We start from the raw sequence: 12,860 nt of genomic DNA on the forward strand, positions 1-12,860 counted from the left end.
GCAACAGCACTGAGATCTCAGTGGACCTATTGATAATAACTTTGTGGAGCTATTTTTTCCCAAGTATGAGAGTTCTGGTTAAGGCCCAAATGATGTAGCTGGTCAACCCACTGGTGAGTTTGTTAAACATTTCTACAATGTTATTATCCCACAAAGTGCATAGAGGAGGATAATTTCAGTAAGGCAATGTCAGATGTCACAGTAGGAGAAGAACCTTATTATCCATTGGCCCTTGAGGAGGAGAAAAGTACCCTTTTTTGCTGATTCAGAATTTTGGTCTGTTCAGATAATAGAGAATACATAGAGAAGTCATTTTGATGTTGTAATACTGAAAATTATGGTAATGGGTCAGAAATACATCATCTTAAGTACTTCAGTGGGAAAAACATACAGCCTTAGAATCTCACTCTAAGCCTTAAATAAATTTTAATTTTTCCTATTCTTAAGAAATAAAGGAGATAAAAATAATTTAAGGAGCCTAAAAACTAGTATGAACATGTACATCTCCAAAAAGACAGAAAGCCTATGTTACTATATCCATTCCTTGCCTGCATAAAGAATAAGAGCCATGACTCACACACACTCACACAGGCAAATCATTAGATATAGAATAGTCTCAGGGTGTAGGGTTGTGCATTTCCCTGGAGGGATGGTATCTAGCTCTCTTACCACCCTAAATAAGACAGTCATTCTTCCCCCTCATTCCCTTAGAGCTTTTACATCTAGACGATCAGAAACAGAATGGAATGCAAAGTGTCTTCACTCAGTATCTATCCAGACTTATCCTATAGAACTCAGGAGCTGATAATTTCCATACCCTTACTGCCTTATCTGAGAAAACAAGAACTTTGCTACTAAGGTGTCAGGGAATCTGCAATACAGCTAAAAACTAGGTAGCTCATAAACAAAATCAGCAAACCTCTGGCTAGGATCACCAAAGAGAAAACAGAGAGGACACAAATAAAATAAAAAATGAAAGAGGAGAAATAACAACCAATACCACAGAAATACAAAAAATAAGGGAATACTATGGACAATTATATGCCAACAAATTGGACAACCTAGAAGAAATAGTAGAGTTTCTAGAAATATACAGCCCTCCAAAACTGATCAAGAAGAAATATATAATTTGAACAGACTGATCACTAAACATGAAATAGAATCTGTTAAAAGCAAAAACAAAAACAAAAACAAAAAACTCCCTGCAAACAGAAGTCTATGACCAGATGGCTTTACTGAGGACTTCTACTAAACATACAAAAAAGAATTTATACCAATCCTTCTCAAACTCTTCCCAAAGTTTGAAGAGGTGGAAGGATTCCCAAAGTCATTCTATGAAGCCACCATCATCCTGATACTATAACCAGACAAAGACACTACCAAAAAAGAATATTACAGGCCAGTATTTTCATGACTCTAGATGTATAAATTCTCAACAAAATATGAACCAACCAAATCCTACAACACATGAAAATGATCATACACCACAATCAAGTTGAATTCATCCTAGGGTCATAAATCAATCAGTGTGATACACTACATAAGCAAAAGAAAGGAGAAAAACGACATGATCTCAATAGATGTAGAAAAAGCATTTGATAAAATTCAGCTTTCATTCATGATAAAAATTCTTACCAAAGTGAGTATAGAGGGAACATATTTCAACATAATAAAGCTATTTATGACAAACCCAGAACCAACATAATACTCAATGGTGAAAAGTTGAAAGTATTACCATTAAAATCTGGAACAAGTTTGCCCACTCTCACCACTTCTGTTCAACATACTATTGGAAGTCCTAGCTATAGCAATCAGACAAGAAAAAGAAATAAAAGGGATTCAGGTTAGAAGGGAAGAGGTAAATTGGTCATTATATGCAGATGACACGGTATTATATGGAGAGAACACCAGAGACTCCACAGAAAAACTACTAGAGCTGATAAATGAATTCAGCAAGGTAGCAGGATACAAGATTAACACACAGAAATCTTTTGCATCTATTTACACTAACAATGAAATATTAGAAAGAGGAAGTAAAAAATAATCCGCTTCAAAACTGCATCAAAATAAAATACTTAGGAATAAACCTGACCAAGGAGGTAGAAGTCTTATACACTGAGAACCATAAAACGTTGATAAAGGGAATGGAAGATGATTCAAAGAAATGGAAAGATATCCCATAGTCTTGAATTGAAAGAATTAATACTGTTAAAATGGTCATACTATCCAAAGACATCTACAGATTTAATGTGATTGCTATCAAATTACCCAGGACATTTTTCACAAAACTAGAACAAATAATTCTAAACTTTATATGGAACCACAAAAGATCTAGAATAGCCAAAGCAATCCTAGGGGAAAAGAAGAAAGCTGGAGGCATAACCTTCCCAGACTTCAGACAATACTACAAAGCTAAATTAGTCAAAACTGCTTGGTATTGGCAAAAAAACAAAAACAAATCAAAACAAAACAAACAAAAAGCAAAACATACTAAGGATCAATGGAATAGGATAGAGAGCCCAAAAATAAACCCACACACCTATGGTCAATTAATCTTCAACAAAGGAGCCAAGAATATATAATGGATAAAAGAGAGCCTCTTCAGCAAGTGGTGTTTGGAAAGCTGCATGTAAATCAATGAAGTTAGAACACTTCCTCACACCATATACAACAATAAACTCAAAATGGCTTAAAAACTTAAATATAAGACAGGACACCATAATACTAGACGAGAACATAGGCAAAACATTCTCTGACATAAATCGTGGCAGTGCTTCCTTAGGTCAGTCTCCCAAGGCAATAGAAATAAAAGCAAAAATAAGCAAATGGGACCTAATCAACCTTATATGCTTTTGCACAGAAAAGGAAACCATAAGCAAAACAAAGACAACCTATGGAATGGGAGAAATATTTGCAAACAATGTGACTGTCAAGGAATTAATTTCTAAAATATACAAATATATACAAGTATATAAGTTCATACAGCTTAATAACATAAATACATACATGCATGCATACATACATACCTAAGATTAATACCTAAATAGATATTTCTCCAAAGAAGACATACAGATGGACAACAGACACATGAAAAGATGCTCAACATCACTAATTATTAAAGGAATGTAAATTAAAGCTACCATGAGGTATCACCTCACACCGGTCAGAATGGCCATCATCAAAATGTCTACAAATGTAAATGCTGGAAAAGGATATGAAGAAAAAGGAGCTCTCCTACAATGTGGTGAGAATGTAAATTGGTGCAGCCATTATGGAAAATAGAATGGAGGTTCCTTAAAAAACTAAAAATAGAGTTGTCATGATCCAGCAATCCCACTCCTGGGCATATATCCAGAGAAAACTCTAATTCAAAGAGATACATGCAGCCTAACGTTTATAGCCAAGACATGGAGGCAACCTAAATGTCCATTGACAGATGAGTGGATAAAGAAAATACGATTTATATACATACAAGTGATAACTACTCAGCCATAAAATAGAATGAAATAATGCCATTTGCAGCAACACAGATGGACCTAGAGATTATATTAAGTGAAGTAAGTCAGACAAATAAAGACAAATACCATCTGATATCACTTATATATGTGGAATCTAAAAAAATGACACAAATGAATTTATGTACAAAACAGAAGCAGATTTCAGACATAGAAAACAAGCTTATGGTTACCAGAGGGGAAAGGGAGTATGGGAGGGATAAATTAGGAGTTTGGGATTAGCAGATACAAACTGCTATATATAAAATAGATAAAGAACAAGGTCCTGCGGTATAGCACAGGGAACTAAGTGCAATATCCTATAATAAACCATAATGGAAAAGAATATGAAAAAGAATATATATGTGTATATGTATATGTATATATATATATACATAAAATTGAATTACTTTGCTGTAAACCAGAAACTAACACATTTTAAATCAACTATACTTCAATTAAAGATAAGAAAAAAGAATCCAGGTAGCTTATATTCATTTCCTATTCCCTGCCTTTTCCCTATGCAATGCAAACCAGATATATAACACTAGTTACCACCATTATTTAGAAACAGGTTCTCTAATGTATAGCTAAGCCTCATGGACAGTAATGACACCTTCATTTGTGACACTCTCTTTTGGGGAGGTGGAGTGAGGGAGAGGCTTTTTATTCTGTAAAAAGAACTTCATTATTTAGATACTTTCTAACAATATAATCTTATTATTAAGCCCACCAAAACAAACAAAAAATAATGTACAAGAAATTAATGTTTAACTAGAAACTGTGGCAGGGAACACAGTATTATGAAGTGTATGTAAAAAAATATTGAAAATCAGTCAATATAAACAGCTAGAATACCAAAAACTTGACAACTTAAAATCCTTATTAATATGCCCCCCAATGCAGCTGAGTTACCCAGATCTTGATGAGACACACGTGATCCCATAGTTGGCATGCTCATGGTGTGAGTTTTCCCCATGTGTTCAGGCACAAGCATTCAACTCCAAATGAGCCAACTTGGAGTCTCTGGGAAACTTTCTGTCTGAGATCTGCCTGTTGTCCCATTAAAATTTCAATTTATCTTGCCCATTCAATGAATGTCATTCATCAGCTCTTCTTAAATTACATGTTAACAAAGATTCCTTAGCACAGCAAAACTATTGTGCTGAAAGAAAAGAAGAGAGTGCAAATATGTAGAATTCAGAAACTAATTTTCAGACTTACCAATCAGATCTCCAACTCCCTGGAGAGTAGCAACCATCTCCACACCTGGATGTCATAAAATTTCATTTTGTTATTTATACCAAGGTGGAACCTGAGCTGTACTGGGATAGTCAAGATTTAGCAAACATCTGGGACAACATTGCTGAAAAGGTAAATTTTGGAAAGTTTGTTCTCAAAGTGTATACCACTTACCTTTTCTCATCAGGAAAAACAAAAGAACATTGCCTGTTGCTACTGCTTAACTGACAACTCTTTTAATTCAGTAAGAGAAGATAGGTTCTACTGCTGTCTTTAATAAATGAAGTCTTTAATACAGTGAAAATTAAATAATTATCGATTCGATCACAGTAAGCATGGAAAATTCTAGCTAAACAGCACCTCCCATAGGCTGGGCAGGAACGTTGTCCTTGATGGGTGTTTTAAGTTTACTGACAACACTTGCCTGAGGGGAAAAAAAAAGAATGTGTATAACTCAGTGTTTACTTTCCAGTTTCCCTCCCACATTGTATTGGAGTGTTTCCGATCTGGAGAGAAATAACACTCTCCAGGGAATTATCAGAATTTTGAAAGGAAGCAAGCATAGCCTGTTCAATAAAGTACATCCAAATCACACTATTATAAATTTGGAAAAAATAAGTCTTGCTCTTTTAAATGCAAACAGATAGTAATACTCAACAAAACATGCTCTATGCCCTTCACAAGGGGATACATCAAAAACTCCTGGGGGAAAAACAGGATATTTTTATATTATAATAATATGCAGCCAAGGGCTTAAAAAGCTTTAAAAAATTTACTGCAAGGTACGATTATTTTTAAATAGCACTTTAAAAAATAGATATTTCATGCTTTACGTATTTTCAAAGACCTTTAGAGTTTTCAGAGTACTATGACCTCATTGTTACCATTAACAATGTTGCTAAAAACATTTGGTAATTTTCATCTGGGAAAGTCTAATGTAATTGGTAAGCAAGACAAGAAAATCCATCTCTTTCCTTTATAGTCATATATATGTACCTATGACCCACATTTGGACATTTTGACCCATTTTCAGACATTTATTTAGCCCCACAGCATTCTCTATGTTTACCCAACATCTTTTATTTAATATAGTGATTTATTCAGAACTTGAAAAACCTACGAAATGCAAACTCCTACTCCCTAACCTGAGAAATTCCTATTCACCTAGTATTTTAGATGATTCTGAGGTAGTTTATGGGGAACTTTAGTAAATATGCCATTAATGGATGGAAATCTGCTTCCATTAAGGAAAACAGATGAGCATGCTGAAGGCTCTGAAGACTTTTCCAAAAAATATTTCCAAAAAAATTCCCCAGCAGTTTTGAGGAATGACACCACTCCAATAAGTATGTGATCTCCCTTGTTAACAACATTCAAAGGCAATATTTGTTTGGATCTATGAATTGTTACAAGTTTATCTGTCTAAAAATCCACTGTGTGGTTACCTAAGTTATAATTTATGATACGCTATTTCTGGCTAGTCCGCTGGTTGCCTCTTTCCTCTCTGCCAGAAGACTTCTGGACCTTCCTTGTCATCCCTACATGGACTACTGTCTTCTATGATTTTTGCTAGCTAGCCTCTATCTGGCCTTCTTTCTTAGCTCCATAGAAATGATGGATTACCTTCCCCACTCTGGAGTTCCTCCCCCCTTTACTTGGAGTTTCCAAGCTAGTACTAGGGTTAGGCTACTGTGAGCAATGACCACCATCCATTGAATAACCAGGAAGGGAGCAGCTCAGTAATAATCGCTAAGTATGCAGCATCTTCCTCAGTATTGCATGCTGCCTGCAGGTAGAAAGAGAGGAAGTCGGTCTAATGATTTTGTCAGTGAAGTATTTGCATTAGATGTGGAAAAACTTTGACACTGAGGATCATAAAACCCTGAATGTAGAATAGCTTTCTCCAGAAGTCTCTCAGGTGGCTAACATGAAATTCTGCTGGAAGTCACAGATAAATTAGAGTTATGAGAGTTATTTATTTAACCTGGACTTCTCTTGCTTATTAATAAAGGCTAAACATCTTTGGGTTCCTTAGCATGAGAGTAAAGGATCAGGGAGAGGGAGGGAATGAGGTTTCTTAACTCCAGGATTTTATCAGAGATACTCATTGATCTTCAAGATTAAAAAGTGTAGTGCACTGTCTAAAACATAAATAGTGTTGCATTCAAATTGGAAAAAGTTTATACTTCTTAATGTGCATTTTGGGACATGTAATTTATCATTTAATTTATTATTTAAATTATAGCACCACTGAATTCAACAAAGTCATAATCTGAAATTGATTTTTAATTCATCCTGCTAAAGAATATTGTCAGTTATCTCTAAAAATATTTGTGCATTTTGTTTACACAGGAAATAAGTGTGTTTGTTTATTTCTAGATGTGTTATAGAATATCAACTTTTATATATTTAAAAAGGTAATATTAGCTTATTCTATTCCTTAGTTTAGAAATAAAGCTTTTATGTGTCGTAGAGTTTTACACCTAACAATACATCTTGAATTATTTCTGGCATCCTTTCTGCTAATTAACATACTCCTGATAACAATTTTAATAATGATATTTATAGTGATATAGAGCCATTTTCAGAGCATTGACCCTTAATTAGGAACTTAAGACTCTAAAAACCACTCCCCAGGTTTAAAGTAAATCAAACACACACAGCACACTTTTAATTCTGAAGCATTTTAAAATAAATCACTGTGCAAACAATATAACACATTCTAAGAACATCAGCTAATTAAATTTAAATTCTAGAACAATAGCTATTTGATATTTAAAAATTTGTGTCACCATAGACATCTTCAGATTATTATCAGATGATTAACTGAATAATATTTTTTGGATTTTGAAGTATGCATGATTATTCATCTTAGTTCAATTATAAAGGGTGTTCATTCTACTTTAAGAGGTTAAATGGACAAAAATGTTTATAAAATTGAAATTATAAGAATTTAGTTAAAAATAAAATATCTCTGGTCAGAATTAAATAGTAAAAATAATTAATTATAATAATTTACCATTATTATAATCACCTATGTTCTTACTGGTGGTATATTTTAATAAATAAGATACCAAATATAATTCATATCTTGCAGATTATATTTTATGTAACCTCTCAGTAATTAACTGGTGCCCACTCCATCTTTCTTGAAGATCATTTTGTCTTGTTTTATAGATTTCCATATCCTCCTGTTTTTCCTTTCCTTGGATTTCTAGTTACTGCTGCTTAATCTTCATTGTCTTCATTGCTTCCTATGCCAAAGTGTTACATATTGGGGATTGTCTAGGTTCTTTCTATCCAGGACCCTCTTCTCTTATTGGGTGTTTTATCCACTTCTAAGTCTTCAGCTGCTATCTCTGTGACTCCCAAATCAAATTTCCCACCCCAAATGTAGTTCTGTCTACCCGACTGTCCATCCGTCTGCTTATTTGAGTGTCCTGTAGCAACTCAAACTCTACATGTCCCAAACCAGCCCATCCAGTACTCCAATCTGTAGTGATCAAGGCTCTGACATAGCCGTTATATTTAATGCTTTTGTCTCCTTGACTTCACACATCAACAAATGCTAAAATATATTGATTCGAACACCTAAACATAAGAATCCATTCCCCTTTCATTCTTAAAGATACTCTCCTAGTCCTAGGAAACTAGTCTTTCTCCTCAGGGTTTCCATAGTATCCTCTTGAATGAGCTCCCTAATATATAATTATATGTATATATAAATATATAATGAGTTCCCATCTGATATAATCTCTGAAAATTATACTACATTGCCAGCAAACTCTCCAAATGGAAATCTCATCCTGTCACCCTTGTTCATGAGCCATTTGAACCACCTTTGCATAGATTCCTGAGTTCTAAGGGCCTTCATGATCTCACCTCTGCTTACTTCTCTGGCCTTGAGTATCGTTGCTTCCTAGTTTGTTCTTTATTTGTATATTTTTAAAATTTCCAGATTTATTGAGATATAATTGACATTTAACATTGTTTAAGGTATACAACATGATAAATCTGATATATGTATATATTGCAAAATTATTACACAGTGGGTAAGTTAATACATCTATCACAGCACATAGTCATTCATATTTTTATGTGTATGTGGTGAGAATATTTAAGGTCAACTCTTTAAGCAACTTCCAAGTATATAATGCAGTATTGTTAACCATAGTCACCATGCTGTACACTGGATCCCCAGAACTTATTCATCTTGTAACTGGAAGTTTGTGCTCTTTGGTCAACATCTCCCTATGTCCTCCACCCTCAGTCTCTGGTAACCACCCTTCTCCTGTCTGTTTCTATGAGTTTGGCTTTTTTTATTTTTTTGAGATTCCACACATAAGTGAGTGAGATCATATAGTATTTGTCTCTCTATCAGACTTACTTCACTTACAAAAATGCCTTCAAGGTCCATCCATGGGTTGATTACCCGTTTCTTTGTAGTGCTGAATAACATTCCGTTATCTGCATGTACTACAGTTTATGAGTTCATTCACCCACTGGAGGACATCTTGGCTGGTTTCCAAGTTTTGCCAATTATGAATAAAGCTTCTATAAACATTTGTATGCAGGATTCTCTGTGGACATATGTTTTCATCTCCTTTGGGTAAATATCAAGGAGCACAATTGCTGGGTCATATGTATAGCAAGAGTGTATTTAGTTTTGTAAGAAACTGCCAAAGTGCCTTCCAAAGTGTTTGTACCAATTTGCAGCCCACCAGCAATGGAATGAGACTTCCTGTTGCTCCACATTCTAGCCAGCATTTTGTATGTCAGTGTACTGAATTTTGGCCATTCCAATAGGTGTGTAGTGGAATAGTTCATTTTAAGTATCACTTTACAGTTTATGAAAGCTGCCTCTTCTCATTTTTTAATAATGCAAAGTTTATACACTAAACATACGAATAATAACAAATGTAATTCTGTCTTAAATAAGATGAGATTATTAAATAAATCAAAATATGTCACACTGTGTAACAGAGTAGGCACTCGTATGAGTATTCTATTTTTGTATTCTTTATAGATTTTCAGATTGACACATCAAGTGTAAAAGTGTAATCTGATTGCATTAGAGACATAATAAACCACTAGTCCATTTGAAACACATAAGGATTGTTTTTTAATTTTATCTATAGCATATTTAAACATTGGATTTTTGTCCAAAGATACTTAAAATTTGTGAAGAAGAAAAAAACAATATAGGAAGTACCAACATGTTTTAAAAGAAAACAGAATTTTCAAAATTGTGGGTTATTACTTATAATACTGGGAAAGGTGTTACTCCTTCTATTACTAAAGAGAAAACTAAATTTCAGCCAAAGTAATCAAGGACTTGAAAACCCCTCAATATCGATTTAGCTCAGGTGATAGTTGAAAAGTCAATATGCCTCTATGGCATAGAAATTGCATACACTCTCCAAAAAGACAGACTCCACATTTATTGCATATCCTGTGGGAAATAGGTGACCTCAAAATCCTAGAAACAAAGTTAAAATGGTAATGGATACAGCATATAAATGAAACCTAGATAAATTATTTCTTCCATTTTTTTTGTTTGTATATTTACTGTATTGCATCCAGGCACTATGTTAGACATTGTAGGAATGCAAAAGTGAATCAGCTAGAATTCTTCCCCTCTAGGTGCTAATCATGTCTCACAGAGAAGCTAAAAATACCTAAATATAATCTAATAAAGAAAATGGCAAATATCATCAGATGGATAAAGGTAAAGTATTAGATTAATTTAGAGCAGGGAGGATTACTTCTGCTTGCAGGAAGTCTTTTCAGATCAGGGCTCATGAGCAGGGCCTTTAAGTATGGGTTAGATACAGAGAGAGATTATGAAAAAGTTATACTAGGGAAAAGAAACAACTCGAGCAAAGGAAAAGGAATCGAAGTAGGAAAGTGTGGGATGTAGATAGAAAAGAGCAAACACTTCCGTTGCTTTAGAGCATAGAATGACTGAAATGCATTAGTAGACAGTGATTGGAAATACGTATTGACTCCAGTCTTTAGAAGACCTTGAATAGTAAGTGTGGCTCTTTAATTCAGAAACAATGGCTAAAATACAAATCATGTAATGAATTTGATTGAGAGCTACCCTTAAGAGTAGATGAGAGTACAATAGTTCAGATCAATATAAGGGCCAGTTCTCTTTTAAACATGTAACAGTCCTCTTCAGAGGAATGCCAAAGATGAATGCTTCTCACACCAGCACTAGAAAGGGCATGGAATATCTGCACAACCCTTTGGTCTCATTTCCTATTTATCTTAGTCTACTAAAAGATGAATGTATCACCTTCAGTTATTTGACATTTCTTCTTCTGTAAGAGGAAATTGTTTATATGCCCTTGCCTAAATTTCTGTTTTTCAAAAAAAATTTCAACTATTAATAATATAAAAAGTATGATTCATTGAGTCTCTGTAATATCCCAGACGCTATGACAAGCACACTACAGTATATCATTTTATTTATGTCTCATAACAAGCCTACAGATATAGACTTGTTGTACTAATTTTATATACAATGAAACTGAGGCTCTGAAAGACAAAATCACTATTTCACTGTCTAATTACTAACATGTTAAGAGAGATAAGATTTGAACACAGAATGTTTTGACTTCAAAATAACCATAATGTATCCACTATGACAGTGATTGAAAATGCAGTAAATTCAGTCTCTAGTCTTTCTTGCATAATACACCTATAAATTCTATTAGTCTAGATTTCATCTTCCAATCGATTCTGTCATTTAAATTGCCATAACAGAGGTCTTAGGAAAAAAAATTTCTCTATTTCTTCTCTACATATAACATGGCTCTTTTCTACGTTTATCAAGATCAGTTGCTACAGACTCAGTTTCTTACCTGGTATTCATCATCCCTGAAGGAAATATTCAAAATACTTGACTGATACAGCATGGCAGCAACCAATCAGAACAGACCACCAAGCAATTAAGAGCTAACATAAACAAACAGAATGGCAGCTCTGATACAGACCAGCTGAAATATATCCCTTGTCAATATCCCACTGGAATTAATAAACTGTATTGCCATCTAAACACATTCCTGATTGACTGCATACTATTGTACTGAATTGTCATGACAAATTTTGACTCTTGAAGTATTCATTCAAGGGGTAGTGGAGGGACTTGAGAGAGATCTACACTTCGTGTTTCCTGCTTTGAGCTACGCATCTTCAGGTAACCCTTACCTCTCATAGTCCATCTTCTGCGGAAACAGCAATCATAATACATACTCTTCAGACATTTAAAAGGCTGAAATTAATGTATGTTTAGGGACTCATAGCTGCTGACACAGGCACAATCCCAGATACTGTTCTTCACTCCTCATGGCCCATGCATTGGTCTCTTTGTTCTGTTTCTCTAGCCTCTACTTCTTTAATGGAGTGATCTCAAGAATGGTCCAAAGGTAAAAAAAAAAAATCTCTGTTCCAAAACAAACAGATGAGCGTATATTTTCCTTCGTAATTCTTTTCATTAACCTTATTTTAAGTTGTTTTCTGCTCTTCTCTAAACTTTGCATTTGTGGTTGATTTTCATCATGCTTAGAAATCTGAAACCTCAAGGGAAAAAATGGTCCAAAATGTCTTTAGACAATGGTTCAGGACCTTTTGTCTTATAAAATTAAACCTGCAGTAGAATTCTATTGAAAGGCCTTTTCTTCTTGTAATACCTAGCCCTTAAAGGATCATTCCCAAAGGATCTGTTCTTAGCCATCTTTGTTTGTTTCATACTCTTGTTCACACCAATAACTTCAAGTGATATCTCTTGATTTAATGCACTCTTCTTCTGAGATCCACACATGTATTTTTCTTTACTGTGTGTCTCATTCTGAATGTCTCAGCAGCATTATTACCCCCTCCCATCCCACATTTCCAAAGCTGTATATCACCTCCTCTCAACAAATCCTGTCCTTAATACCAATCTAATTACCAAAATCAGAAACCTAGGAACCATATGGGTTTCCTTTATCTGTCACCACCACTACCCTCAGATAAGACTTGTCCTTTTTATTCTTGATTGATTTATTAGTTGTTTACTTATTATGTATCATTTATTTACACATTCATTCATTCAGTTATTCACTGTGTCTGTACTGA

General features: G+C 34.3%; 1 protein-coding gene across 4 annotated transcripts in view; it reads left to right on the plus strand.

Moving 5' to 3' along the window:
* TMEM196 (transmembrane protein 196) overlaps positions 1-12,860 on the plus strand; it is a 185,762-nt gene that overhangs the window by 100,641 nt on the left and 72,261 nt on the right. For 3 of the 4 annotated variants that reach the window (XM_072964890.1, XM_072964889.1, XM_072964891.1), the window contains exon 3: positions 4,803-4,868. The exons of the other annotated variant lie outside the window; for it this stretch is intronic. In XM_072964890.1, the coding sequence (XP_072820991.1) occupies positions 4,803-4,868 (66 nt within the window). The remainder of the gene's footprint in view (positions 1-4,802; positions 4,869-12,860) is intronic. 4 annotated transcript variants of the gene reach the window in all.

Source organism: Vicugna pacos, chromosome 7 (assembly GCF_048564905.1).
Source record: "Vicugna pacos chromosome 7, VicPac4, whole genome shotgun sequence".
NCBI classification, from domain to species: Eukaryota; Metazoa; Chordata; class Mammalia; order Artiodactyla; family Camelidae; genus Vicugna; species Vicugna pacos.